The sequence below is a fragment of the Poecilia latipinna genome, unplaced genomic scaffold (assembly GCF_001443285.1).
Source record: "Poecilia latipinna isolate Pla-1442-1.1 unplaced genomic scaffold, P_latipinna-1.0 Scaffold2372, whole genome shotgun sequence".
Lineage (NCBI taxonomy): Eukaryota > Metazoa > Chordata > Actinopteri > Cyprinodontiformes > Poeciliidae > Poecilia > Poecilia latipinna.
In genome coordinates this window covers 44,565-72,395 of record NW_015114988.1, presented here as the reverse complement: position 1 = coordinate 72,395, position 27,831 = coordinate 44,565, and the positions used below count along the sequence as shown (strand labels likewise).

The following is a 27,831-nucleotide window of genomic DNA, read 5'->3' as shown; positions in this document are numbered from 1 at the left end:
GGGAAAAAAAATCAAATTTTTACATCACATTTTTACATTTTTCTATTTCCATTTGGTTTGTGATGTTTCTAAAATCATCCAGATCAATTAAACAAACACCCAGCCAGTTTTTGACAATAATTTTATGTTTTTTGGTGTCTGGAAAATGAGCCACTTTAAAAAGCTCTGGAATGTATCATTACAAATCATCAGGTAGTGGGCCGTTACCTAGCAACCCCAGCGAAGCCCAGCCATTACCTAGCAACCAAAGCAGAGCTCCAGTACGTTTGGTAAGTTGGGTTTACTGGTTATACATTTATTCCCAATTAGTTTAAAACAATTGGAAGTAGATGGTGCGAGAAAACTGAGAGTACAACTTTTGTTTAGAAGGTTGTACTCTATCTTAAAGGGGAGCAGTTATGCAAAACTAATATTTTGCACATTTTCGTACTTCCATTTGAGTTTTTACCGCTTCTAAAACCATCCCAACATTTTAAAAAAGCACAAAAAAAAACACCCAAACCTGCTGTGGCAAAAACTTAATGATTTTTTGGTGTCTGGAAAATAAGTCATTTCAAAAATCTCTGGAATGTAACATCAATGATGCCAGGTGAACCCTAACCCTGTTACTTAGCAACCTGAGGTAGAGCTCCAGCCTGTTTGGTCTGCTGGTTTTACCGCTGAGGCACTGTACAATGGCTGCTGGAAAAGACAAATATTTTGTTGTTGACTTACCATCCAGAAACCACTTGCTGCATTGTTGTTGGTTGTGCAGGAGGCTCCACTTCTGCTTTTCAAAGATGTATGGTTATATAATTGCACTTCTGTTTCCAGCCATTTCCAAGTGTGAGTGTTGAAGTTGATTTGGGAGGTGTGGCCAGCAGCTTATTTGGATTGAAACTGACAAGATGTCATAAGACAGACTAAAATCTCAACATTTAAGGAGGATTTATTGCAGAGCATGTTTTGCATCACCCTTTATTATACTATCCTAACCTGTTCAAGGAAGCATAGTTGGTCGCTTTTCAGAAAATTATCCCAAAATCTCCCAATACATTTTTTATGTTTCAAAAAAAATTAGCAATCCCAACTGAACCAAAAACAGGAGTGTTTAGTCTAGAATGTGATGAGAATGAGTGGAAAAACACCCAAAGTCTAAGGAATATTTTAATTGAGACTCTTTTGAAGGCATTGCAAGAAACTGTCTGCTTTAAGACAAATCATGAAGAAATCCACCTTAAGCTCTGGAGTTGTGAGTATTCACAGCATTTCCAGAGCAGTTTGGTCTATCAGCGCTCAAACACACATCCTCTACATGCTTTTTCTGGATGGCCCAGCTTCCTGAATGGCTCTATTTCTGTTGACCCCAGGCTCACAACAAAGATAAAACCCTCCGAGGCGTCGCTGCGTGTCCGGTTGTAAAAACACTAATTCACTTCTCATTTGCCTCTTCTCTTTATGCCGCCTGCAGATGATAAAGTCTTGTTGACCTTTACTCCTCCTCATTGTTATGACTTCCTCATGACGACTCAATTACCTCGGTCAGGGCCAGCCAAAGCCTTTTTGGGGCCCTGAGCAGATTTTCATTTTTTTTCTCGTTTTAACTTAGAATTACCTAAATTATTTCTATTTGCTAAATGCCAGAAAACTTGGTGAAATCTTTTTATTTTTTTATTTTTTATAACTTTCCTTGAATTCAAAAGTTTGCATACATTTCGTCAGTATCTTTTGAACTGTGTGAAATGGGTCAAACCTTTTGGGTTCCCCTAAGCAGATGCTTAACTAACATATGCCTCGGGCCGGCTCTGAATTAAAAGTAAAACAATGATTTTGTGCATTATCTGTAACAATAAAGTGTTAAAATGAACCAGGGAAGATTTTTTTAATCATCAGTGCCTCAGTGGACAGAAAACATAAATGTAATTAATTAATTACACTTAATTAATTAATGAGACACCAGCTAATTCCCAAGCTCGTTGTGGAAGGTTAGAGTCGAGGTTAAGCTACAAGGATCCTGCTTTCTTTAAAATGGAGCGACTAATAAATCCTGTGAGATGTCAGCAACGTGTTCAGTTTAACATTTTACTCACGAGGCTTTTATATGCAGCTCCCTGCATTTTGTTTAATTAAAATTACAGTTTTCTCTGTATTTCACTGGGATTCTACCTGTTATATCAGGAGTTTCCAAAAGTTTTATAACAAGATCCTCGACCAGGGGTGTCCAAAATGCGGTCCGTGGGCCATTTATTGCTCTTTGGTTCATCTTTAGCGGTCGCAGAATGGCACAAAGGCTCTGACACTATTTGTCATTTTTTTAGAATAATATTTTCCATTGCAAGTTTTTATTGTCTTAAACTTCAAATAAGTACAACACTGAATTTTTCTTTAATTCGTCTATTTTTTTTTTGGTTTTTGCTTTAATTTTTCTCTCACAAACATCTAGTGAGTTTTTACTCAGACTTGATCGCACCCCATTATATTTGACAAAATGCAGCAAAGTTTGTAGAAGAAAATTTGTATTTTCTTTCCAGGGAGTAAACTAAAACACTTTATATACATTATATATTCAAACATAAAATATTACAGGTTTTATTTGTTCTGAAAGTAAAATACAAGAAAAAAATCATAATATTTCAGGTTTTTTAATTGGGGGTGGGGGGAAGAAAATTATTGCAAAAAGTTTGGACTCAACTGAAATGAAATATCAAAATATTAATGGGACAAAATGCAAAACAGTTAAGAATAATTTTACTCTCCAGTTTCAGGCTTTGAATGCTTGAAATGAAGGAAACACTTAAAGGTCAGAGCAAACTAGAAAAGAGATTAAACCTTTAACACATTTTACTTGTTTTGTGTTCTAACAAACTTTTTTTGCTCAAGAATAAAAAGTTAAATAAATTTTTGCAAGGAAGAAATATATTCAAAATGTATTTTTGCTCCATAACTTTCATTTTATTAAATAACCTTTCACAAACGAGAAAACCTTCTGATTTAAGATTAACCAGTAGCGCCATCTACTGGACAGCTTTTGAAAATGCAGGAGCCTCGGTTTTATTTAAAATTACTGTTTTCCTATTTCAGCTTGATTATTGAAATTAAACACCATATATGTTTGATTAATTCCATTTTTAAGAAAAAGAATAAGAAAAGTTTTGACATAAAGCACTATAACTTATAATTGTTAGCTAAACTAATTTAAGTTACATTTTAGAGGTAAATAAAGATGATTTCCGTCTTTTAATTATAGGGTAGTGTAAGCAGAAGATGCAACATGAGGTTAATAAGTAAATATGTTCAGGTTTTGTCCTGCTGAAATAAAAAAAATAACAGCATCTCCATGGTAACAGCCTCGTCAGGTGAGTTATTTGGTCCATTTTTAGCTTCCTTTTTAGCAACCTTTCCCAAAGTTGCAGTCCACCGGCTTATTTTAAGCGTTTAATGCTGAGTTGTTCCTGCCTTCCAAACCGGAACTGTTTTAATATTGCACTTGCTTTATTTTTCCTCCTCTGAGGATATAAAGTATTTATGTTTACTCTGAATAATGCAGGAAGCGGCTACAAAAAGTCTGCGGGTGGCAGTAAAACAGCAGTAAAATGAAGATCGATGTGGCGTGTTCCGGAAGAAGAAAGGAAAATGGAAATTGATTTTAACCTTTCAAAATAAAATGTCAAATTCAATGGAAAACAAAATTATATCAAACCAATATTTCGTGAAACACTGGACTCGAAATGTTTATTATTATTATTAGTAGTAGTATTGGTGTGTGTACAGGTCATAATGGTTTTTGAAAGTTTAAAGTTGAAATAAAATGATACATGAATGAATAAAATGGATTATGTGTTAGAAGAAAAAGCATTTTTCAATTAAAGTTGGTAATGTTTTTCTGTTTTAATCTTTAGTTTATATTTTTATTCTTATTTGAGCCTATTACAGGAAAAAATATCTGAAATTGCAAATCAAAAAATAATTTGTATATTTTCATGTTTTTATGCTTGCATTTCACCCTTAGATCAAACTGTTTACATTCCAAATGATTCCAATTAAAGTTATGTTTGCCTTCTTCATGCTGAAGGAAGCTTGCTATAATAACTAACAAATACAGGTTTTAGCAGTTTTTCAACTTTTTTCCATGAGAAATTTCATTAAATTTTCACTAAAAGTACCAGTAGTAGAGTTTTAGATTTATTTTTCCAGCCAATCGGTTGGAAACTATGCTTCTTTTCACTTCTTTTTCGACAAATATCAACATCAATGTTTGTTTTATTTTATTTTTAAACCTAAAAAAAGCTAATCAAATGTTCATAAAGGGTTGCCTTTTATTTTGAAATGCTCTCGGCGGAAGTGGAACCTGTGTTCCAGATGCAGGAACTTTCGCTTCGATTCGCGACACCGAGATGGACTGGAATGAGGGCGGTAATGTACGTGGGATTTACCTTCATTTGCTGCTTTTTATTATTCTGTTGTGAGCTTGTGGTTCTTTTGGGTCAAACGTGACCCGCATATTTTTGTTTAATTGAGGTCAGTTTAGCGGAATATTAGCATTGACTAGCTAAGCTACCGCTTAGTTTAGCCCACGGTGAGTTGCTATGACGCGGAATAACCTGTTCAGGCTGATTCAGAAATATTATTCCTGCTTCATTTGTTGTAGTTTAACTAGTCCTCGTAAGCTGAAACCAAACTGAGCCGTTTAACTAACCAATCCCACCTGAATTGGCTAAATTACCTGGCTTCCCTGTAGGGAAACCAGCAACGTTTCGGCTTTGATATTGTCATTATGATGAATTGACAGCCAGCTCAGCATGAGTAACGATTTCATAGCCTGATTTACTCTGGTTATCATCTCCTTTTACCAATAAAACCCTCATATATGTTTTATAAAAGTATTTATAAGAGTGAAACAATGTTTAGGCGTTCCATATGTTGCCCTCAGATAAACCTATTCTAATTAAGTCTGACGGATAAAAACCCAACCTCCAGGAAATTCATCCCATTTCCTGCTGAGAGCCGGAAAATGAGTTTAGTTTTCTCTCATTACGTTTTATTTTGTTTATAATGACATATAAAGTTAATTCAAAATCAGATTATCAGCTTGATCCAAACTAAGGTTTGACCAAAATACTCTGCATGTATAATCTATGACATAAAACAATACTTTAATTAAAAAATACTTTATAAAGGCGAGAGAGAAATTAAATGTTATTCTAGCTCATTTTATGCAAATTTATACAAAGAGTTGTTGTAGATCTTGATGGCTGTGGGCAGGAAGTATCTCCTCTAGCAGACTGTTTTGTAGGTTTTCTGTGAAAACCTCTGACTGAAAGCACTCTGTTGTGAACAGAATGCTCAAAGCTTTTTGTAATTTTCTCAGTTTTATGAAGAATACAGCTTTAAAAAAGCGCAGCTGTAAAAAATGCATCCAATACAAAATCTCAAAATTGGGAATAAAGAAGTTTGCTTTGAGTGTCGAGGAATAAAAATGAGTGTCTAAGTCAGAATTGAATGTGATTGCACAATATTTCTTTAAGCATTGTGCTTTTATCTTCTCTTCCTGGACCTAAAATACCTCTACAGAAGTGTTAACTTTAATTGTCTGCTATCTCACTTGCTAAACTTTACAGCTGGTACATATTGAGTCATTTTGTAGTAAATTTGTTACCTTCTCCGTCTTGCAATTAGTCATCCAGACAGCAGCAGGTGTTCTGGGGTAAAGGGCAAAACTTGTGAAAACATATTTTAAAAGACTGCATAACTGGAGGTTATTTAGGACACCGTTAATTACATCTAATACTAAAATAAAACTAATTTATGTTGGACGGGTTGCAGACAAATTGGTGAACATCTACATGTTTCTTCAAACCCTTCTTGCAAGGGTTAAACTTTAACTATATTAAAGTTTAATTTGACACTTAATCTAAAATTGCATATGTTCAGTTTGATGCCAGTGGATGGACTGGAAAATATAAAGTTAAGATACTCTAAATCTATTTTACAGTTGGCTTAAAGCACTGCCTCCAAAAACTGTAAGAAATTGACATAATGGAAAAAATAATAATAATAATGCAAAACTTAATTTTTAATTAGATTTGTTTACAGATTAGTGGGCTCCTGTCATTGATCACTTCAAAAACACAAGTATATTTGGTGTATTTTCTAGTATCTTAGTAAACTCAAAATAAGACAAAACTAACTTAAAGTACCTTTTCAGCAAGAAATAAGAGCTTGTTTTGAGAAAATAATTCCTCAATATTAAAGAAAAAGTTCTGATTTCACTGGCTAATNATTTAACTTATAACACTGGAAAAATATATTATCAAGGAAATAATTTTCCAGTGGAGTAAATACTTTTTTAAAATCAATATTAAGGAATTATTCACTTAAAATCTCTTATATCTTGTTGGAAAGTTACTTTTAAGCTAGTTTTGTTTTATTTCAAGTATATGAAGAGCTGTAAGCTATAACAAAACTGAGTAATATTTTTATTTTATTTTGCAGCTGCCTGTCTTCACTTGATATATATTTATGCTTATTTACCACTTATTTTTTAAATGTGACTCAGCATTGTGGAATATATGCACCTACCCACTTTATTTGTTCTTACAGGATTTTGTTCTAATAGCATATTGAGAGAACAAAACCCAGTTTATTTATACTCAGCCAAATAAATAAATTGGTTGAATATAGAGAGCCTATAATAATGTGTAATTATTTACTCTGTATCCATAAAATCGGACGTCTTTAGCGTCTCTTGTAGCGGTTTGGGTTTCCACGTTGCAGGGTCACAGCCACGGGCGTGACGGCTGTCACCATGGCAACGCGGGTCACTCTCACAGCCACGGGCCCAGAGCTGCAGCCTTCGGCGGGATGACCAACATGTACATGCCTGCTTACGGGCAGATGGGCAAAGGTCCGGACCCGGTCATGGACATCAGCCAGCAGCCGAAAAAATGGTCACAGATGGATGACGGCAGCAGCTGGGACATCGTCAAGGCAACGCAGTGAGTGCTGCTTTCCTCTCAATGCTAGCTGCGCTTCCATTCAACTTTTACATTTCTGAAGTAAATTCATTTAATTTAAACACGCCAATTTTGAAAAAACGTAATTTTTAATTAAAAAGTCTTGATGCTATGATGAGGTGGATTTTCAACTATCGAAATTGGTTTATTTCACAAAACTGCAATGGGAAGGTTTCTTTTTTCACATCACAGAAGTCACATGATGTTACTTCTGACAGAAACGACAAAGAAGACAGGAAGTAGTTGAAGGATGGTGGCGCTGCATATTTTTAATGACTTATCACCTGAACAAACTTAATTCATGTGTGACGTTAATTGTTTTTCTTATTTAATGGAAACATTAATATGTATATGTAATGTGTTTTTTTAACATTAGTGGAATATTGACAAAGTTTTGCACATATTTGTGATGGAAATGCAGCTACTGTTTGCCAATAATCAAATGACTTTTGCACTTGAAAAAGATGAGAATAAAAGTTAAAAAATGAAGAAAGTAGGAATGATTAGGAACTAAAATTAGCTTCTGAAAAATATGCTGCAGTTTAAATACTGTTTTTAAGACTCAAGTCAAATAACAGGAGCAAGTGTTCAGTGACATTATATTCCTATTTTTGCCAAGTTTTTAGTAGAAATAAGTGCTTTAGCTTAACTGAATTCAAGAAAGTTACAGAATGTAATAGTTTTATTTAAAATGTGAACAAAAAAGCCTCCCATCTTTGTCTTTCAGGTAGTTTAGGAAAACTATCTGCTTTATTGTAACTGTTGGTCTTTTTCTTGCTAATTTAAATAAACTGTAGTGAATAAAAGGTTGTTTTTTTATTTTTCCTTCTCCAAAGAAAATCAGTTATATATGACTGATTTATTTTCAAAAAATTAACTTGTATTAAAGGATACAAAGTTTTCAACCTTGCAGCGCAAAGATATGATGAAGTCATTTTGTCTAAATCTGATAGAAATAACCTGTTTTACCAGTTCAGTGCACTAATGACCGTTTACTTTGATTCCACCATATTCAGCCAATAACAGGCTTTCTTCATGTTGAGCTGCATTTTTAGTGACTTTATTCTGTGTGAGTATGTTGCGTCGGTTTTTCCCTGGTCAGGTTTGGGATCCTGGAGCGCTGTAAGGAGCTGGTGGAGGCCGGATACGACGTCAGGCAGCCAGACAAAGAGAACGTGTCTCTGCTGCACTGGGCGGCCATCAACAACCGCTCAGAGCTGGTCAAGTAAGTCAGAGTTTCTGAAAGCATCTCTACCTCAGTTTGTTGTTTTATGATGCTTAAGTCATAACAAAAATACACCAACATGTTGATTTGTTACAGAGAGTCACTGTGACCAACATTCAAATCAAGATATATTAAATATGATGCTTTTACACTGCAAAAACACAAAATCTTACCAAAACTCTTTGGTATAGATTCTAGAAATAATATCTTAGCACACTTTAAAAAAGACAAAACTAACTTGCAAGTAAAATTTTCAGCAAAATATAAGTAAATAATTCCTTAATATTGATGAAAAAGTTCCACTGGATAATTATTTAACTTTAAACACGGGAAAAATATCTTGTTAAAGTGAAATAATCCCAGTGGAAATTCTACTCTTTCAACAATATTAAGCAATATTTAGTTAAAATAAGCTCCTATATCTTGCAGAAAAATACTTAAGTTTACCTTATTTCATGTGTGCTAAGATATTTCCAATAGAAAGTAGATCAAAAATACTTGGTAGGATTTTGTGTGTTATTGAAGCTTTGTTTAGTTTATTTTATTTTTCTAACTACAGATTATGGTCTCAAAATTTGATTGTTTTATACTTTTTTACACTATTAGATAAAATTTATGTAAGAAGAGCTTAAACACAATGATTACTCGGTAAAGTCGGGGGTTTTGTGTCATAAATCAACGTCTTTTAGTGATTTTGGTGTTTTTTAGGTATTATATGTCCAAAGGGGCCATTGTTGACCAGCTGGGTGGAGACCTGAACTCTACTCCCCTCCACTGGGCCATAAGGTTGGATTTATTGATCTAATTTGACTCATTAATTTAACTGCAACCAATGACTGTTTTAGTAATTGATTAATATGTCAATTAATAGATTAATTGTATTAAAGAATGGACATTCTACACATTTTATGTTAACCAGATTAGCAATTTTTATACAATATCAGGATCACATTTTAAATGTATTTAAGAAAATAAATATTTTATTGCCTAAAATGCAACATGGCATTTCTTTTGTAAATATGAACCAGGTGAAGCTAAAACTGCCACTGGAGTTTTGGATAAAACACATATTTACACACAAAGGTGTTTTCATCTTAAATTAAATTTTTATATATATTTTGTACAGTTTTGGCTTATTTTCTACTGTAAATATGTATTTGTATTTTCAGTAAATTGCCTTTTTTGAGTTTGAGTACTCCAGGTAAGGATTAATCAATTACTAAAAAAATTAATTGACGAATATTTCAATAATCAATTAATCACGATTAATGAAATTAATAATTTCAACACTAATTTGTATTCAGATGAGTCATCAGTTGTAAAATTCAGCATTAAAAAATACTAAATTTGTTGCATTTGTAGGTTTAAATAGACGTGTCACAAAGCAAATTTTGCTGGATGATAAATTGTTCCAGAAGTTATTACGATGAGCGATGATAAGAACACATTCTCAAACTTTGATTTCTAACAAACATTTAATTTTGCAGCCTGAAGACATTATACATATTTAATATAAACAAATAAAATGGATACTGAAGTCTCTGTAAGCAGAATTACTCTTCACAAAAGGAGCCAGTTGAGAAAAACTATTCATCCAAATGAAAATTATCAAGCTTGTCTCAATTTATCAGGCGATTAATTCATTTGTTGCTTCTTGCAACACGCTTAGGTTTAAGTGTATTTGCTGCAGAACTGATTTTCTCCTCTTCCACTGCTTTTCCATGACGTTCTCTCTTGTGTTTTGTTGTTTTGTGTGTGAACAGACAGGGCCACCTTCCCATGGTGATCCAGTTGATGAGATACGGAGCAGACCCGTCCATCACAGACGGGGAGGGTTACCGCTCGCTGCACCTTGCCATCCTCTTCCAGCACATGGCCATAGCCGCTTATCTCATGGCTAAGGGAGAGGTCAGATTCCATAAAGTTCATTTTTCCACCAAGTCAGCTGTTGTTTCTTTTATTTGATCTTTTTTCCCCTCTTGGTGCTTTATTATGTTCAGGAAGTGGATGTGCCTGACTGTAACGGACAGACACCACTGATGTTAGCAGCACAGAAGATTATTGGGTAAGAGGCTTTGTTTTCTTCTGCTTCTAGTTACACTTATCTGAAAAATCTCATTAGAGGGAACCTACCATGCAAAATTTACATTTACACATGTAAATGTAAATTTACATGTGGGTCCATTTGGGTCTCAACTGTCTCTCTAAAAAAAAAAAAACAGCCCAAGCACTTGAAAACATCTAGTGTTTTTTTTGGGGGGTTTTTTTTATGTTTTTTGGACATTGTCTTTTAGTTATTTCACAAAACCTAGTAACCCCAGCGAAGTCCAGCCCGTTACCTAGCAACCCCGGCGAAGTCCAGCCTGTTACCTAGCAACCCCAGCGAAGTCCGGCCCGTTATCTAGCAACCCTAGCAGAGTTCCAGCATGTTTGGTCACCTAGTTTTTTTTCTCTGTATGCGCTGTACAATGACTGCTGGAAAAGAGACGTGTTTTGTTGTTTCCTTACCATCCAGAAACAACTTTCAGTTTGAGTGGAAGGAAAAGGTTTCCTCTGATTTGTACTGCTGTTACTTTTAATGCCTAAAGTATAGCATAAGAGTAAGATACGTTGTTTTAAATCAGGCAGAAATTATGGTTGTAACTTTTTCCTTCCTTTTAAACTGAAAGAAAAATTTGATTTGATCCTGAATTCATCTTTCTGTCTCTGACTATCCAGTAACTTTCCTAAACTTTAATGTTTAAAGGGAATCTGTAATGCAAAATTCACATTTTTGATGTTATTTTAGTTCCATTTGGGTCTATACTGCTTCTTTAAACAGCCAAAGCTTTTTTTTTTTTTTTTTTTTTTTTTTAGAAAATTTGGCTTTTTAAAAACCTACAGAAGTCGCATTCGATGGGCACTGTCTCGTTACCTAGCAACCCAAGCCGAGCTCCAGTACCTTGGGCCATGTAGTTTTTTTGGCTTTATGTGCTATACAATGGCTGCTGGAAAGCACAAGAGTTTTGTTGTTGACTTGACATCCAGAAACAACTTTCTACATTCTTGTTGTTTGTGCAGGAGTCTCCACTGATGTTTTTCAAAGTTGTACGGTTGTGTAATTGCTCATATGTTTGTGCAAGAAATGTTGTGAACATGTTTTGTTTTGCCCATAAACATTTTCTAAGCTGTTCAAGGAAGTGTAACAGGTCACCTTTAATTAAATAATCAGCTGTAAAGTGCTAACATTTCATGTTTTTCTGCTTCAGGCCCGAACCCACAAACTTTCTCATCAAGAACAACGCCTCGGTGAGCGCTGTGGACAAAGTTAACAGGAACACGCCGTTGCATTGCGCAGTGCTGGCGGGAAACGTTGACGCTGCCCACATCCTGTTGGAGGCTGGAGCTAGCGTGGACGCTGAAAACATCAATGTGAGTTTCACACGTTTCAGAGAAAAGTGAAGGCTTCTGCTCGTTTGTCTCTCTGGGACAAATGCCACATGAATACAATTTGTTTTGAGATGGCATTTTTTTTGTTTTCCACTTTTAGCTTCAGACTTAACCTAATTTTTATTAGTATTTTACTGATAACTGAACTAAAGTTTATTCAGTAAACATCTTTTTGCTTTAATTTGAAGTAACAGATTGATTTCTCTTTCTTTTTTTCCTGTTCATTTATTTACTATTATAATTTGAGCTAAGATAAATTGTTCCCTTTTGATTTGTGTGTTTCTTCCTCAGGGTCACACACCCATGGATCTGGCCCGCCAGGTCCAGAGCCCCCTGCTCATCCACATGCTCAACGTCACCAAGCAGGAGAGGATTCGCTCCAATTCCCGCTGTTTACGCTTTATTCTCAGATACAAGGTAGACTTAAGGCTCTTGATGGTACACAAACAGAAATCAGAACCGCTTTTAACATCGTTTTATTTTTTTTAAAGGTTTTGGTGCAGTTCCTGTTTTGCACAGCCATATTTGGATGTATTGGTGCAATATTTGACATGAACTCTGAGTCCTGGTTGCTCAAAAGCATCTTGTTAGCCTGCGTGGTGGGAGTGATTAACCTGGCCTCAAGGTGAGAACCGGTTTGCCTGCAGATTCAAATGTAAATGCAGGAGTTTGGATGTTGATCAGAACCATTTGCATTTAAAACAGGAACTTTCCAAACCCAGATTTTCAGTCTCTGCTGCCGCCGTCGTCTCTGATGGCTTCAGTCTTCTGGATGCTCGTCACCTGGTGTCTCTGGTTCCTGCCAGATATCCTTTCTGTTCAAAGAAACATTTTTGTTTTGGTTCTTTTTACGAGGAAAATTTTTTTTTTTCATTATCATTCAGATTGTTGTCCATTTCAGTTTGAAAGGAATGTAAATATTCTTCCTGATTTGGACTGCTGTTATTTTTAATGCCTACACTGCAAAACACAAAATATTACCAAGTATTTTTAGTCTAGTTTCTAGTGCAATTATTTTAGTTCAAAACTAACTTAAAACAAGATAGAGGAGTTTGTTTTAAGTAGTTACTTAATAATGATGAAAAAGTAGTTTTGTCTTATTTTCAGTGTACTAAGATATTTGCACTAGAAAGAAGACCAAAAATACTTGGTAAGATTTTGTGTTTTTGCAGTGTAAAGTATAACATAACAGATATGATGTTTTATATCAGGCAGGGATTATTGTTGTAACTTTTTTTTTTGGAAAGTTGGAAAAAACATTGATGTAACCCTGAATTTCTGTCTTTCTATCCAGTAATTTTCCCAAACTTGAATGTTTAAAGGGAAAATTCACATTTTGGAGGTTTGTAGAATACAATAGGATAATCTTTTATTAATCCTGCAATGGGAAATTCACTTGTTACAGCAGCACCGTAACAAAATATGCCCAATTTAATATTAAAATATAGGGGAAAAAAACAACCTCACATGAATAAATGACCCATGGATAAAATTAAATATGAACCTGAAAACTTGGGAGACTTTTAAATGCAGAATAAATAAACACATAATATGTTCTTATTCATATTCATTATGTACGTCCATTTTGGTTTCTACTACTTTTAAAAGCAGCACAATACTTTAAAAACATCTGAGTTGTGTTTTTTGGCAGCATGTTAATGGTTTTGGAGTCTGGAAGATTAGCCGTTTTAAAAACCTTCTGAATGTTAAGTCGCATTCCACAAGGCACTGCCTCGTTACCTAGCAACCCCAGCAAAGCCTAGCCCCGTTACCTAGCAACCACAGCAGAACTTATTTGGATTTAAAGTGACAAGAGGTCCTAAAACAGAAAGGAGGCCAAAAAAAGGCAGGACTGAACATCTCGTATGTAGTTAACTTGCTTTGTACAGTTTATAAACCAATGCTAACCTGGTCAGGGAAGCATAACACATCATGTTTAATAAAATGAGTTTTTCTTCTTCTTTCGCTTTGTTTTTTAAGTTTCTTAACTTAAATCCACATCTATCCAGCACAGCAGTTCAGGTGCTGTTCACCCTGAACGCCACTGCTTTCCTCTACTACTTCCTGCGGACCTGCCGGACGGACCCGGGTTTCATCAAAGCCACTGAAGAGCAGAAGAAAATGGTGGGAAAGGTCTTTAAATTTGTCGACCAGTTCAAGGCGTCTTACAAAGAACTGTTTCCACAACTTGATGAGACCTTTTCTGTTTTCTGTGTGGGATTCAGAACGTGGTGGTGCTGGCTGAGGCTGGCTGTTTGGACCCCAGGGTATTTTGCACTTCCTGTATGGTGAGGTGATCCACAGGTTCAAAACTTTAATGCAACGATGAGTTACCTGAATTATCTAAAATGACTTCCACTATTGCAGGTTAGGAAACCACTGAGAGCTGTTCACTGCTTCAGCTGCGATACATGTGTGGCAAAGCAGGACCACCACTCTGTATGGACCAACACCTGCATAGGTACAGATGAATGAATTATAGAAACGTTTTTACTCCACTGAAAATGTAAAATCTGCATTTGATTGGTTAAGAAAAATCTGCAACATTTTTTAGTCAAGCAAAACATTTTAAATGGATTCTTATATGCAATATCTAGATAAAAGGCTGAAACCTGTAGATTTTTATAATTTAAACAATATTTATATAAACAAGTACTACAGCAAGTATTTTCATTATGGCAAAAATACAATTTTTTTTTTTTTTGGTTTACTTTTTTGTGGAAACATCTTGCTCTGCTTGAAATAAGATAAAACTAACATACAAATAACATGTCTGCAAGATATCACCAGATATTACAATTTCCTTGACAGAAAAGGACTAATAAAGTATCTATCTAGCTATTTAACTTAGTTTAGCTTAGTTTGTTTTAAGTCAGTAATTCCTTAATGTTGATGAAAAACTATTTCCACTGGCAGATTATTAAAAATACATTTTCCCATGTTTCCCATGCAAGTTATGCTGAATATGAACTATTATCTTGTTGTTCCAGGTGCCAGGAATCATTACTATTTTGTGCTTTTGCTGCTCTCCCTCTCCATGATGGGGGGCTGGATGATCTACGGTTGTTTTTCATGTGAGTGACTCAGCTGAAGTGGAACCACAGAAGCTGGAGTATCGATGTAATAAGCAGAAATGTTGCTGTGTTCTCAGACTGGGCCAGTCACTGTTTGCTGCGTCATGAGGAGCAGGGTGTGTGGGGCGTGGTGTCGGCTGTGGTCAGCTGCTCTCCCTGGGTGCTCGCCGTCTTTGTGCTGTCCTTCTACCACACCTGCTGGTCCACTTTGTTCCTGATTGGGCAGCTCTACCAGGTGACGCCTGGAATGTGTTGATGAGTTTTAAATACCATTTAATTAGTGCAATGGACTCCATACTCAAACTGATTAAACTATTACAAGATAACTACAAATTTGACTTCTTAGACAAGTCAGTTTTTATTAAAAAAAATGGAAATCTTAATTATCTGTTGGTAGTTTCAGTAAAAACAAACCACTGAACGGGGGATGTATTCTTGTTCCATTTGAGTTTTTGCTGCTTCTAAAATCAGACCAAACGTTAAAAAAAAACAAAACAAAAAAAAACACCCAACTAGTTTTAACAATAAGTTAAAAGCTAGACTAAAATTACATAAAAAAATTGTTTTTTTCAAAAACGTCCAGAATGTAATGTCATAAATCAGCAGCCACTGCCCTTCATCTAGTAACCCCAACAAAGCCCAGCCGGTTACCTAGCAACCCCAGATGAATTCCGCCCGTCTCCTAGCAACCTAGGCTGACTAGGCAGCACTTTTGGTCAGCTGGTTTTCACTGCTGTATTCAATTCAATTGAAAAATACTTTATTGATCACAAATGGAAATTAAATGATGTTGTAGCTTGTATTAATTCTAGATTCTTCATTAGGGCTGGGCAACATGGCTGAAAAACACGTCACGATATAAGCGTTTCATATCGGTCAATATAATTATTGATTAGTTTTTTGGTTTAAATGTCTGAAATATTACCAAGCTAGTGGCGTAATGTTTCCAGTTTTTACTTCATGCAGTTGTTTTTTATTTTGAGCAGCTATGATCTACGGTGGCAAAAATTGAAAATGTGCAAGCCACTAAAATTGTTGCTAGGTTACCAAAGACTGAGTGAGTTGAATCCACCAACTTAGCTTAGCTACATGTGAGAGGTTGAGCGGCTAATGCCTTTCCTCTGCCTACATCCCCCAGAATGCTGTGTGGTTCTGGATCGGAGTTCAATTAAATTATTGAACATTCTGCCAGACTCATCTATTAGTATTGATCATGTGTGTATTGTGATACATCTTGCTGTTGATTTATTGTCCAGCCCTGCGCTGTCTTGTTACCTTGCTCATTTGATGGACATTTTGTATGTGGAATAATTGTTTCTTTGTCTCGGTGCAGATTGCATTCCTGGGATTAACGACTCCGGAGAGAACTAATATGTTGCTGCAGCAACGGAGAATGAGACAATCTGGATCCCTGAGACAAAATCCATTCAAGTGAGTTCACCAATATTTCTTTCATTCTTTATCATAGATACTGGTACTGGAATCTTGAGGCAAGTTTTTATTTATTTACTGCTTTTATTTTACACTTTTAGATTTTTTTTTTTTTTTTAGATTAACCAATTAATAATTTGATTTAAAAAAAATTGCATAATAGGATATATATGCTACATGTAAATAAAAGGTTTTTCCATTTTAAATTCAAAATGTATATATTTTTGGCATGATGACTGCTCATCATTCAGCAAATTGCATTTTTCACTTTCTTATTAAACTGATGGTTGTAAACATAAACAAACTGAAAGTTAGAGGACGAGTTCCCCATTTCTCCATGTGATGGACTCTCTTTCTGACCCGTCTGCCTGCAGCATGGGCGTGGTCCAGAACCTGGTGTCGTTTTTCCAGCTGCGCTGCTGCGGCCTCTGCAAGCCGGCTGTCGTCGACTGGACGGCCCAGTTCCAGCCCCAGCGGGACCAGTACCTGTTTGATCAAATTAACATGGTCTGACCTCCTGACCTCCGCATGTCTGGGTCGGACTCTGCTTCTGGACCAAAAGCACAGAATGTATTTATTTATTTTTCCATCCTTTGGCTCCTTGTAAAGAGAGACATTACGATAGTAGAGGTTGGTGTAGATGTCGTCTGCTGCTGCCTTACACTCGACCAGAGAGGGTGGAAAAGGAAAGTCCTTATGGCCTGAATAGTTCTGGGCATTTTGTGCTGTTTTTATGGACACGTTAAGCCTATTTTTATCATCCTGGAAGAAGAAACAATCTTTGTAAATGTAAACGGTTTGGTTTTATGACTTTTGTAAAAGCTGCATGCGTTTCATAACAAATGAACATTATTATATACTTCAATAAAGAAATCATGTGCCTGTCTTTTTAACTGTTTAGAGCTCAATTTTACTTGGGTCTTAATAAAAAAAGTAAGATTTTTTTAGTTTTTTTTAAATGACTGAAAACGTGATAAAACTCATGACTAGCTGGGTTTTAAGCTTCCTTTTGTACCTATTGGCTGCCATTGTAGATAGAAAAAATTAGTAGGTAAATTTCTGCAGGTGAACATGGAAACTTTTAACACTCAGAAATTTCCAAGCATTTTTCTCTAAGATTAATTCAATATCTACTTTTTCTGAAATATTTTCAATCTTGTAAAATTTAGACTTTTGAAGTTTCAAAAGTCAAAAATGTTCAACTTTCCAAACTGAGAAGTTTCCAAATTCTTTTTCTGGAATATTTCTGAGATTAATCTCCAATGTTTTACTTTTTTGGTGAAAATTTCCAACTTTTATTCTATCTGCAATAGAAAAAAGGTTAATCAAATTTTTGTTTAGTTTTTTTTTTTTAGATTAATTTTGGTTAAATCTGGATTGCTTTTCACCAGTACACTCCTTTGAAACTTTTGTTTACTGAGACTTTGAATTCAGATCAACAGGCTAAGATTTTTTCTTTTTTTTAATTATGAGAATAAAGTCATAATATTACAAGAACACAGATGTAGTAAAATGAGAATAAAGTCGATTGAGAAACAAACTGAGCTGGTTGTATCAGATCCTGAAAACTAGAAGCTTTTTTTCTCATTGAAAATAATTTTTTCTCATAATTTTAAGACTTTCTTCTGGTAAAAATGACTTTATTCTGCTAATATTACCATGGTTACAATTAAACAAGCATTCTTGTAGCCTGGCCTTAAAACTGTCATTCAATTCACAGAAGGGGTGATTGAAATAAAAGCTACTTTTGGAAAATATTTTCTGTCATTACTAATTTTTATTTTAGAAAAGAAAATAAGAAAAAAATTCAAATCAGAAAATTTATTTTGAGCCCCATCACTAAGCTATAACTTTTACTTTAATTTGTTTGGAGATGATTAATTTATGCCATCTGTTACTGGCTGCTCTTTTTTTTTCAAATAAGGTTTTACTAAAAATCTAAATTAAAGTCTGACTTTTTTTTACCAGCTGAAGAAAGAAGTGACATTACCAGAATTTATGTAAGCTGATTTAAAATATGTAAAGATTTTTTTCTCAGGTATTCAAATAAAAAATTAGCACCTTAACACAATCAACTTTAGTGCTTTTGTAATAAACTTCACTTCAGAATAAATTTCAATGTAACAAAATGCTTTTATTTAGTGTTGTACAAATTTTTCCCCATAATTTTCAGAATGTTGCTGAGGATTTGGTTTGTGCTGCTCCATCTTCCAGTTTTGAGACGCTGTGATCGGGTTTGAGCTTCAGCAGAACCACCAGTTTATTCTCGTTCCTCCAACATGGCCTCGTTTCCCAGACCAAATCCTTTTGGGCCGAAGTTTTTGGCATAGCAAACTGAAAAGAGAAACATTTATCAATGTCTCTGTTTCATAGAATACAGTTTATAAATGTTCTTTTGTGTCAAAGGTTTAATTTTCCATGTTTTTTCTAGAAAATGTTTTAGATTCATCTCTAAATTTTGGAGATTTTTGGTGGAAATTTACTACTCTTTTTTTGTTTGTCTATTTACATGTCTATTACTAGAATATTATACTGTTCAATAATTTCACTGAACTCCGACCCAGAATCGCACAGCATTATGGGAGATGTAGGCATCCTCTCACTGCTAACTAAGCAAAATTGATGAAATCAACTAACTCACTTCCTCTTTGGTTACCTAGCAACTAACTCATTCTTTGGTTACCTAGCAACTAACTCATTCTTTAGTTACCTAGCAATGACTTGCGTAACTTGCAAAGGTTTTGCCACTGTGCTTCATAGTTGCTCACGAATTTAAAAAACAGTGGCTTTAAGTGAAAACTGAATAAAACAGTAAAGGTTACACAACCTCATATATTTAAAACAATAAATAAACCAATAATTATTGATATCGACTGATAAGAATCGCTTATATCGTGATAATATTTTCAGTCATGTTTGTGATGACACAGTGCAATTGGGATAGAAGTATAGTAAAGCTTTATTTCACTTTCTTCCAACATAGGACTGGATATAAGACTCATTAAAGGTAGAATTATATTTTCCCAAGCAGTGTATATGGTTTTAGACTGTGTAAATAAATGGCTTCACCTTTACAGTACAGCTCTCCGTCCTTATCCGTCACTGTAGTGGACTCCAGGCTTTTACCACACAGAGCGCAGCGGAAACAGGTTTTATGCCAGGCCTGAACACACAACATAAATGTTTATTATTTTTAGAAAAAAAAAAAAGAAAAAAAAAAGAAATATTTGTAATCATTTATTGTGACAAATATCTTCATGAAATATATTCCTGTCATAAGAACTCTGATTTATCATCATGATAAATTCCTGATTATGTATAAAACCCCCAAAACAGTGCGTATAGTCCGGATTGTTACTTTTGCTGTTATCTTCATTGTTTGTTATTCTAAATATGATTAAATGCCGTTCCTGTGTGCTGCTTAGTGTTACAAATCATGCTTCTTTACGCGACTGGTAGTGACCAGACGAAGCTTATTAAATGGAGACGTTTTTCAAGAATATTTTGTGTTTGTATGGATATTATCACTGTGTCATACAGTTAGAGCCATGCAGTTACTTAGAAAAGCTGTAATAAATAGTTAATATCGTCACCATTGCCATTATCACAAAGGCACATACATTTATAGTTTACGTGAAAAAAGCCATTGGGAGACGTATTCGCTTCTCCGCTTCCTATTGGACGAAAGCGCACCACGTGGTGACATGCAAACCCCGGATATTTTCCTTTAGTTGACTGATTTAGTTTAATTTTCCGCAACATACGTACATTAAAACTACCGGATCACCATAAAATAAACATTCCATGGTCCATGTTTCTGTTATAGGTTTAAAATAATGTTGAAGTTTGTGAACCATGAATAAAGCTGAGTCTCCCCTGAAAGACATCGTTTCCTCCCCCGTTCTTTGGCTTCTCGGCCTTTTGGTTAAGATCAAGAATAGTTTCTGTTCTTATCAGTTTAATATCTGATAGTTCTCTATACAAGGATCATATATTAAATTGATTTTTGAATAGGAATAGGGGCTTGCTCTGTCCACTCCATGCATCAACCTGGTATTGCAGTACTTCTGGGAATGGTGCACCCACTCTATACTGTTAAATAACATGGCATAACTTCTCCAAGTCTGTAGGAAGTGGTCCATGCCATCTTGATAAGCAAGCTGAGTATAAAGCATAGATGAGCCATGGTTTCCACACCGGCTAATAGGAAATATAGACACCTTGCATGTTATAAACATCTGGAAATTTTGTGTACAGCACTGGAGGGCAAAAATTATTTTATATGATATCCATAGCCGCGCTGCCAAGGTGGAACAACCCCGTAAACAAAATGAAATTATTAATCTACAAGGTTCTAGTGACTGGCAGAGTAAGTACATGTAGTAACATACATATAGGCTATCAAGTACTACATCAAGTAATAGTTGTAATATTCTTATACTGTTTATAAGTTAGATAGGAACAGCTAGTACTAAGCTTGTGGCTTGCCTATTGTTGTCATAGCAACTTGATAGCAACTGTCATGACAGTTAGTTAAGGATACCTACCAAGATGGCTGTCAATTACAAAGTTACCAGAAGTGTGATGTCACAGGAGAACTATGTATTCTGAACGGGCCAAAATTCCTCCACAAGACAGATACAGACTTATTGAACCCAAAGTTGGTGCTACTAGTTATTTGGGGGCAATTACTTTTTTCACATAGAGCCAAATCATCATTTGAAAACAGTTTTTCGCTTCATGTTAAAATTTGTTTAACAACCTGAAATGTCTGAAAGTTGTGCATAAAACAGAGTAATATGCTTGTGACACTAGCAGTTGTCAAATCACTTCAGTCTTCTGTCCTTCAGCTACACAAAGTAAATGTTTGTTAGTCTGCGTGTTTCATTGTAATTCATTTTAACTCCTGGCATTTTAAACTAAAGTTTTCATTTTCATTCTTACCTTTCCTGCTCCCATCACCTTCTCAGCTGCGTACACCGCTTTGGAGCAGCGGGGACAGCGGTCCGAGCCACCGAACTTCTGCGAGAACTTGCTAGCTTTGGGGTTAGGAGAGGCTTGTCGAGGTTTAGAGCTACAAAGGAAATGAACAGACAGGTAAACATCCCATCAAACCACAGCCAACCATTTGTATTATTTTAAAACTTGTTATTCAGGTTTTCTACATTTCTTTCCTTTCAAACTTTGGCCTCTACAACGTTATTTTTGGGCCAGGTTGTTAAGTAACATTCAACGGCACTGAGCCGTTACCTAGCAACCCCAGTGAAGCCCAGCCTGTTGCCTAGCAACTCCAGCGGAACTCCAGAACATTTGGTCATGTTTTGGTCTAGTTTCCAGTGCAAATATCTTACTGCACAAAACTAACCTACTTGTAACATTTTAGCAGGATATAGAAGCTTGTTTCAAGTACATAATTTCTTAATATTGAATGAACATGTTCTGTATCACCTGTCTTAACCTGTTCAAGGAAGTCTAGTAGTTCAGCTTTCATGTGCTAAATCAACTAATCTGATTTGATGACCTATTTGGTGTTTAAACCGTACTTTTGCAGCTGCGGTTCTCCATCCTGTCCCAGAGGATCAGAGCTCAGCGCTCCAGCTCCTTGTCCATATCCGTAGCCTTTTGGCCCGTATTTCTTCCCATAGCACGACTTGCAGTAAATCTCAGACTCATGTGCTGCAACTGTGGTGCTGTCCAGCCCTTTTCTGCAGCTCACTGTGGCAGTAAAAACAGGACAAAAATGTTTTATCCAAGTCTCAGGCAACCTCCATTGAAGCGTGTCCAGACTGAGATATGTACGACGTTGTATTAGGGCCATTGTAAATAGAAGAAATTTTTTAAAAACTAAATGTCTGCTAAAAAATCTCAGAAACTTTTTAGAAATAACAAGAAAAGTTTCGAGAGATGCAAATTGCTATAAAAAAATTCAAATTTTAATATTAATCTCAGAATTTTTCTAGAAAAGAAAAGGAAATTTCCAAGTTTTTTTCTCACAAATTTTTAAAATTAGTCTCAAGAATTCAGATTTTTTTTTCTAGCACATTTCTGGCTTTTTAAAACTCAGAAAGTTCCTTAATTTCTTTTTCTACACAATTTCTAAGATTAATCTCAAAATTTTTGAAGATTTTTCTAGCAAATTTTCAACTTTTCAAACTCAAAAATTTGCTAGATTTTTTTCTACAGAATTTCTGAGATCAGTCTCCAATTTCTACGATTTTAGGAGAAATCGACTTCTCTTTTTTAAATATCTCCAGCAGCCGTAATCCACCGTTGTAGGAATGTCATGTTGGAGGAACAGAAGTTAAATAAAGCTCCCATCTCGCCGGGTTTATCAGTCAACAGTGACAGCACACAAAGTCAGATGTCTTGTGTTGCTATTTTCAGGAGGACACTGGAGTGTGAAGTGAATGTTGGGGAGAAGATGAACACTTAGCAGGTGGGATGAGTTTATCACAGACGGCTTTCAGAGCTTCCCGGTGGAATAATGGATCCATCACATGGACACCAACAAGCTGGGAGGATTTGAGTTTGAGCAGAGCACAGAAGCATTCATGCCTTCATAACCATAATATAACCATAATATAACCTTAATATAACCACATCCTTCAATACATATAAGTGGGAGTTTCCACTTGGATTCTAGGATGGTGTATCAGGGCCATTGTAGGTAGAAAAATGGGGGTACATTTCAACCGAAAGAAAAAAAATAAAATTTGAGAAGTTCAAAATGTGCTAGAAAAAACTTGGAAATTTTAAAATGAATCTCAGAAAATTTTCTGAGAAAATTTGAATATTTCTCAGTTTGTTTCAGTTTATCCAACATTTTTGATTTTTGAAACTCAGAAATGTCCAGGAGTTTTGTGAACGAATTTTCAAGTTTTCAAACTCGGAAATTTCTGATGTCTCAAATTCAAAATTTTGATTATTTTTTTTTCAGAAATTTCCTGAGATTATTCTCAAAATTTCTGAGTTTTTTTCCAGGAATTTTTTTACTTTTCAAACTCAGAAATTTCAGTTTTCCCTAGAAAATTCCCAAGATTAACCTGACAATTACAAATTGTCATAGGATTCATCAACTTTTACTCTGATATCCCAAAATAAAATCCAGTCGCCTCAAAAGTCACCTGAGTACTTGAGCAGGGTTTGCTTTGAACATCAGAGCTCTGTAGGGCTGGTCAGTAAATCAATAACAATATATATTATCAATTGTTGCATCCAGTCAATTTGAATAAAGTCAGAACTGATGGTATTAATCTCAGAAAGTTTCTAGATATGGTCATATTTATACACACATCCAATGTTTATTCTCATGTTTTTGGTCTAACCTGTATGGCGTGGTCACTTTCACTAATATGCACTGTCTCTGTTTCACATAAATAAATATTTTTAAAGTGGGAAGAAGTAACCAGAATCCTTACTGCAGATGAAGCAGGTTTTGTGGAAACTCCTGCTGTTGCACTGGATCTCCTCGGCGTGGTAAACCGTTTTCTCACAGGCACCACACTTGGTGCCTCCGCCCCAGTTTGGCATCTTAGAAACCTCCTCTGATATTTATCAACGCCTGAACATAAGGCTGAAAATTAAAAATAAAAATCCTGTTAGTTATTCTTCAGTCAAAAGGAGAGCTGCAGAAACAAAAATCTAATCAATTTACCTGAAAATTCAGACAGTTTTTAAGCTGAGTTTGCTTAAAATTAGAAATCCAACTGAAACAATTAATCGATTAATCACGACTAATCGATAGTTGAAATAATTGTCAGCTAATTTAGTAATCAATTAATCTTTAACTGACGTACGACTGTAGAAAAGGCAATTTGCTGTAAGAACAGTAAAAGCAGAAATAAAACCTGTTTGTAAAAAAATATAATTTTGTCATTTAACGTAGAAAAAGACATTTTGTCTCTAAATATGTCCGACGATTTCAGAAGTATTTTTTTTAGCTGCAGATTCATTCTTTGCTAGAAAAATGGTCAAAAGTCCACCAAAGGAATAACATTTTCTTATTTAAAAAAGAAATTAAATTTGTTTATTTGCACTTTTTAATGTGTTTCTGACCCTTATGAAAAGCACATTCTGCAGGTTTAAATTTTAAACCTGCAGAATGTGCCAATTTTTTTATCTGATTAATTGATTAATCAATTACTAAAATACTTAAATGTTTACCTCCTGAAGATGTTCTTATATCATAACTATCTGTCTCACAAGTCTGATTCTACTGCTTAATTTTTAGATTTTTGTTTATAAACAGCAAAACTAAATAGTTTTCTCATTTTTGTTGATATTATTTGTGATTTACCGACGTTTTCTCACATGCCAGGTGTTTCTCCAAAGAGGCTGTGAAGGTTAGACTGGCCTCATGTTTCCACATGGCTGGTATGTGGCATTTCAGGAACAAAAACCAGCCAATCACATTTTATTTGTAGGAAGATTCCTTTTTAAAAACACAAATGTAAATAGGCACAATTTTTCTGTGGTTTTATTGAAAATTAAACATTGTTCTGGTAAGTTTGGTTAGCAGCTGACAGAAATAAAATGGTTCCTTACCTTGAGTCGAAGCCTGTGGGTTTGATGTGGCCGTTCTGGCTCCCAGGCGGGTTAAATACGCTCCATCGGCCCAGACCACCGGTGACGCTTCCCCCTAAAATAACCTGTGACAGATCCAAGCCCTGCGCCTCTTTATCGGCGGCTAAAAGAGGCCTGAACATCAGGAGCTCGAACATTTGTTTGCTCCGACAGCTGCGTCTGCGTGGCGTCGCCTAAACCGAGGGATTAAATGTCACAACAAATGTTGGTTTGGGTGACAAGGGAACGATTTCTGATGGAAAAGCTAAAAATATCTGATGGTTTTACAGCTATGGAAAGACAATTGAACTGAGCTTTTTGTTTTTAGTGAGTATAATTTGTATTATAAAATTTTAACGTTTCATAAATTATGAGCTCAAAATAACAATGGACCAAGCTCTAAGCCTTGGGGAACTCCAAGAGAAACGTTCAAGATCAGTGAATCTTAGCAAACATTTCGTAACAGTTTTGTTTCACATTTATTGTGTGGAGATGATGGGACTGAAAAAACTGAAAATTAATGCATTTATTTTTTAATTGATGTAATCTGATGTTTTTTTTAGCTGTTTTCAATATTTACAATTTAATACTTCATACTGATGCACCGTTAACCATCATTACTGATGTATCAATCCAAAGTCTGAACAATTAAATTAAAAAACTTATTTAGTCAATTCCGACATGCAGGAAATTACTTATTAGCTTAACTAGACAAAACATCAGTGCATTAAAGAAATCTGAATTTAAATTCAGATTTCTTAGTTTCTATTGAAATCTACATAGTGAAATTTCATAGTTAAAAGAAAAAAACAGGTGAGTTGATCATTTTTAGAAAAATCATTTTACAATTTATTCAACATTTTACAAGGAGTAAGACATCACAAACAAAAGTTTGTTTCCTCATAAATTAAACCCATGAAATAGTAAATGTTTTCCTAAAATGCTTCAAATATTCACATAGTTCAGATTTCTACTCAGGGGCAACAGTTCACATGTACATAAGTGCAAAAGTGATCTCAGTTTTACTACAACAATGAAGTTTTTACCAATTTGGTTAATTTAAAGAAAACCCATAATATCAAAAGCAAAGAAAAGCAAGAAAGTCGACAGCAATGAAAAATAAAGATGCAGATTTTAGTTTAGTTCTGGGAAATGTCCATCAGCGCCGACGGAGCATTAGGGCCAAGAAAACAACAATAAAATCACAAGAATAAAGTTATATTAGGAGGATAAACTCCTACGACCACAAAGCTGAAATAATACAAGAATAAAAATGTAACATTACGAAAATAAATTCATACGGGAATAAAGTTGAAAAAATGAGAATAAAGTCGAACTACAGGAACAAACTTGCATGTATGACTTTATTCTTGTAGTATTTTGACTTTATTCTCATAATATTGCGACTTTATTCCAGTGATTTTATTTATTTTTCCGTAGTTTGGCCCTGATGCTCGTCGTAATCAGCATCACGTGCAGCAGGGCGGTAGTGTTCCTGGGTATCTGAACTGGTTTCGTATCGGTTTCCCATAAGTCCGCTGGGCCTCAGCCAGTCTGCTTGGCAGCTATTTTTATGACTGATAACAAAAGGCCTCCAGGACGCTGTGAAATGTTCAGAGGTGACAAAAAACGTAAAGAAACTAAAATCACAACAAGAGCGCGACCCCCACAGGCCCAAACATCAGGAGTCCTCGGCCGAGACGTCCAGCTTCCTCTGAGGGACGTAAACAGTCCTGGAGGCCGGCTGGCCGCTAGCGGTTACCATGGCAGCCAGAGGCGAGAGCGGCACCGGCGTGTGGAAGAAGCTGTGCTGAGGGAGACCTGACGCTTTCGGCGTGGCCATCAGAGGCTGAAAGACAGAAAAATAAAAGAACTGATGGGAAGGAAGGCTGTGAGATGTCCTAGTTAAAGTTTGCACCTCTGTTTTTTATTATGATTATTATTAAAAACTTGAGTTTAGAAATGTTCCAGCTGCAAACAAACGTTGCTCGGCTTCCTGAGGAATGACATGATTATCAGATAATCCACTCTGAACAAGAAAGAAGCCAAAGGAGGAAAGGAAACATGGAAGGAAGAAAGGAAGGAAGTAAAAAATGAAAGAATGAAGGAAGGAAATAAAGAAGAAAGGAGGGAAATAAGGAAGAAAGGAAAGAATGAAGGAAGGATGGAGGTCAACAGAAAATATGGAAGGAAAAAAAATAGAAAGTACGAGGAGGAAGGAAGCAGAGAAGAACTGAAGGAAGGAAGAAAGAAATGGCCGCCAACAGTAACCGTGCACATTATGCAAACTCTCAGTCTGCGCCGATCAAGATCGGCCGTTTACCTGCTGCAGGCTGATCAGAGTGAGTGGCTGTCCAGGCAGCGCCGGCTGGACCTGAACCGGCGAGACGGGCTTGATGAACACCAAGCCTCTCGGCTGCAGGCCCAGCGGACCCGGAGTGGCGCCGGCGCCCTCTGGAGGCTGGGAAGACCCGAAGGCGCCGGTCGGGCTGGAGATCAGACCCAAGTTCTGCAGTGTGAAGTTCAGGATGGCCGGGCTGGGACTGCTGACCCGACTGGGTTGGTGTGGAGTGGAGACAGCGGCAGCCAGGGGTTTGCTCAGGCGAAGGTTGGTAGGGGTCACTTCAAGGGCAGCGGCCGATCTGGAGCCTGAGGAGAAGATCAATTATCAATACCGATTCCAATATCGATCTCACTTATCGATTCTCATTGAGTTAGGAGATAGTTCAAAATGCGCAGTGTTGTATTTAATTTAAAAACAAAATTAAAGCTTAAAAAATAATTTCTTTGTCAAATTAACATCTGAACATGAAATGCTATTTTTTTTTTACAAACAGATTTTGTGCAGATAAATTTTCCTTTTTCAGGAAAAAAAATTTCAAAACCAAAAACTCACATTTTTGTACATCCAATTGGGTCTCTACTGCTTCTTAAAAGGTTGAAATAATCCAAGAATAAAATTAAAATAATCCATGAATAGGGTAATAAAATGAGAATAAACTTTGAAATAAAAATACAAGAATAAAGATAAAAAAAATTATATAAAAAATACATGAGAATAAAGTAAAAAAAAAAAAAAAAAAAAAAAAAAAAAAAAAAAAAAAAAAAAAGGGAAAAA

General features: G+C 35.5%; 3 protein-coding genes across 6 annotated transcripts in view; 1 reads left to right on the top strand and 2 right to left on the bottom strand.

Annotated features, from left to right (window-relative positions):
- The first annotated feature begins 4,304 nt into the window (after positions 1–4,304).
- On the top strand, positions 4,305–17,049 carry zdhhc13 (zDHHC palmitoyltransferase 13). 4 transcript variants are annotated; one of them, XM_015019092.1, is made up of 17 exons: positions 4,305–4,397; positions 6,754–6,974; positions 8,095–8,217; positions 8,926–9,003; positions 9,981–10,125; positions 10,218–10,282; positions 11,466–11,628; positions 11,938–12,063; positions 12,138–12,271; positions 12,352–12,452; positions 13,646–13,770; positions 13,872–13,934; positions 14,014–14,107; positions 14,637–14,720; positions 14,798–14,955; positions 16,054–16,151; positions 16,526–17,049. In XM_015019092.1, exons 1-17 carry the CDS (start codon positions 4,374–4,376, stop codon positions 16,662–16,664), a joined length of 1,941 nt encoding a protein of 646 aa, XP_014874578.1. In that variant the 5' UTR covers positions 4,305–4,373; the 3' UTR covers positions 16,665–17,049. The 4 variants fall into 4 exon arrangements, with proteins under 4 accessions (XP_014874578.1, XP_014874577.1, XP_014874579.1 ...); XM_015019091.1 differs by having other exon boundaries at positions 13,646–13,779; XM_015019094.1 differs by lacking the exon at positions 4,305–4,397 and adding an exon at positions 4,449–4,555 and having other exon boundaries at positions 13,646–13,779.
- A 1,215-nt stretch (positions 17,050–18,264) lies between these two features.
- Positions 18,265–24,808, bottom strand: csrp3 (cysteine and glycine-rich protein 3 (cardiac LIM protein)). The gene is made up of 6 exons (XM_015019090.1): positions 24,696–24,808; positions 23,570–23,724; positions 21,695–21,866; positions 21,096–21,225; positions 19,221–19,314; positions 18,265–18,485 (listed from the first exon to the last, which is right to left on the bottom strand). Exons 2-6 carry the CDS (start codon positions 23,679–23,681, stop codon positions 18,412–18,414), a joined length of 582 nt encoding a protein of 193 aa, XP_014874576.1. The 5' UTR covers positions 23,682–23,724; positions 24,696–24,808; the 3' UTR covers positions 18,265–18,411.
- A 730-nt stretch (positions 24,809–25,538) lies between these two features.
- e2f8 (E2F transcription factor 8) overlaps positions 25,539–27,831 on the bottom strand; it is a 16,930-nt gene continuing 14,637 nt past the window's right edge. The window contains 2 exon segments of the mRNA XM_015019089.1: positions 25,539–26,562; positions 27,037–27,362. Of these exon segments, the coding sequence (XP_014874575.1) occupies positions 26,395–26,562; positions 27,037–27,362 (494 nt within the window). The 3' untranslated portion in view covers positions 25,539–26,394.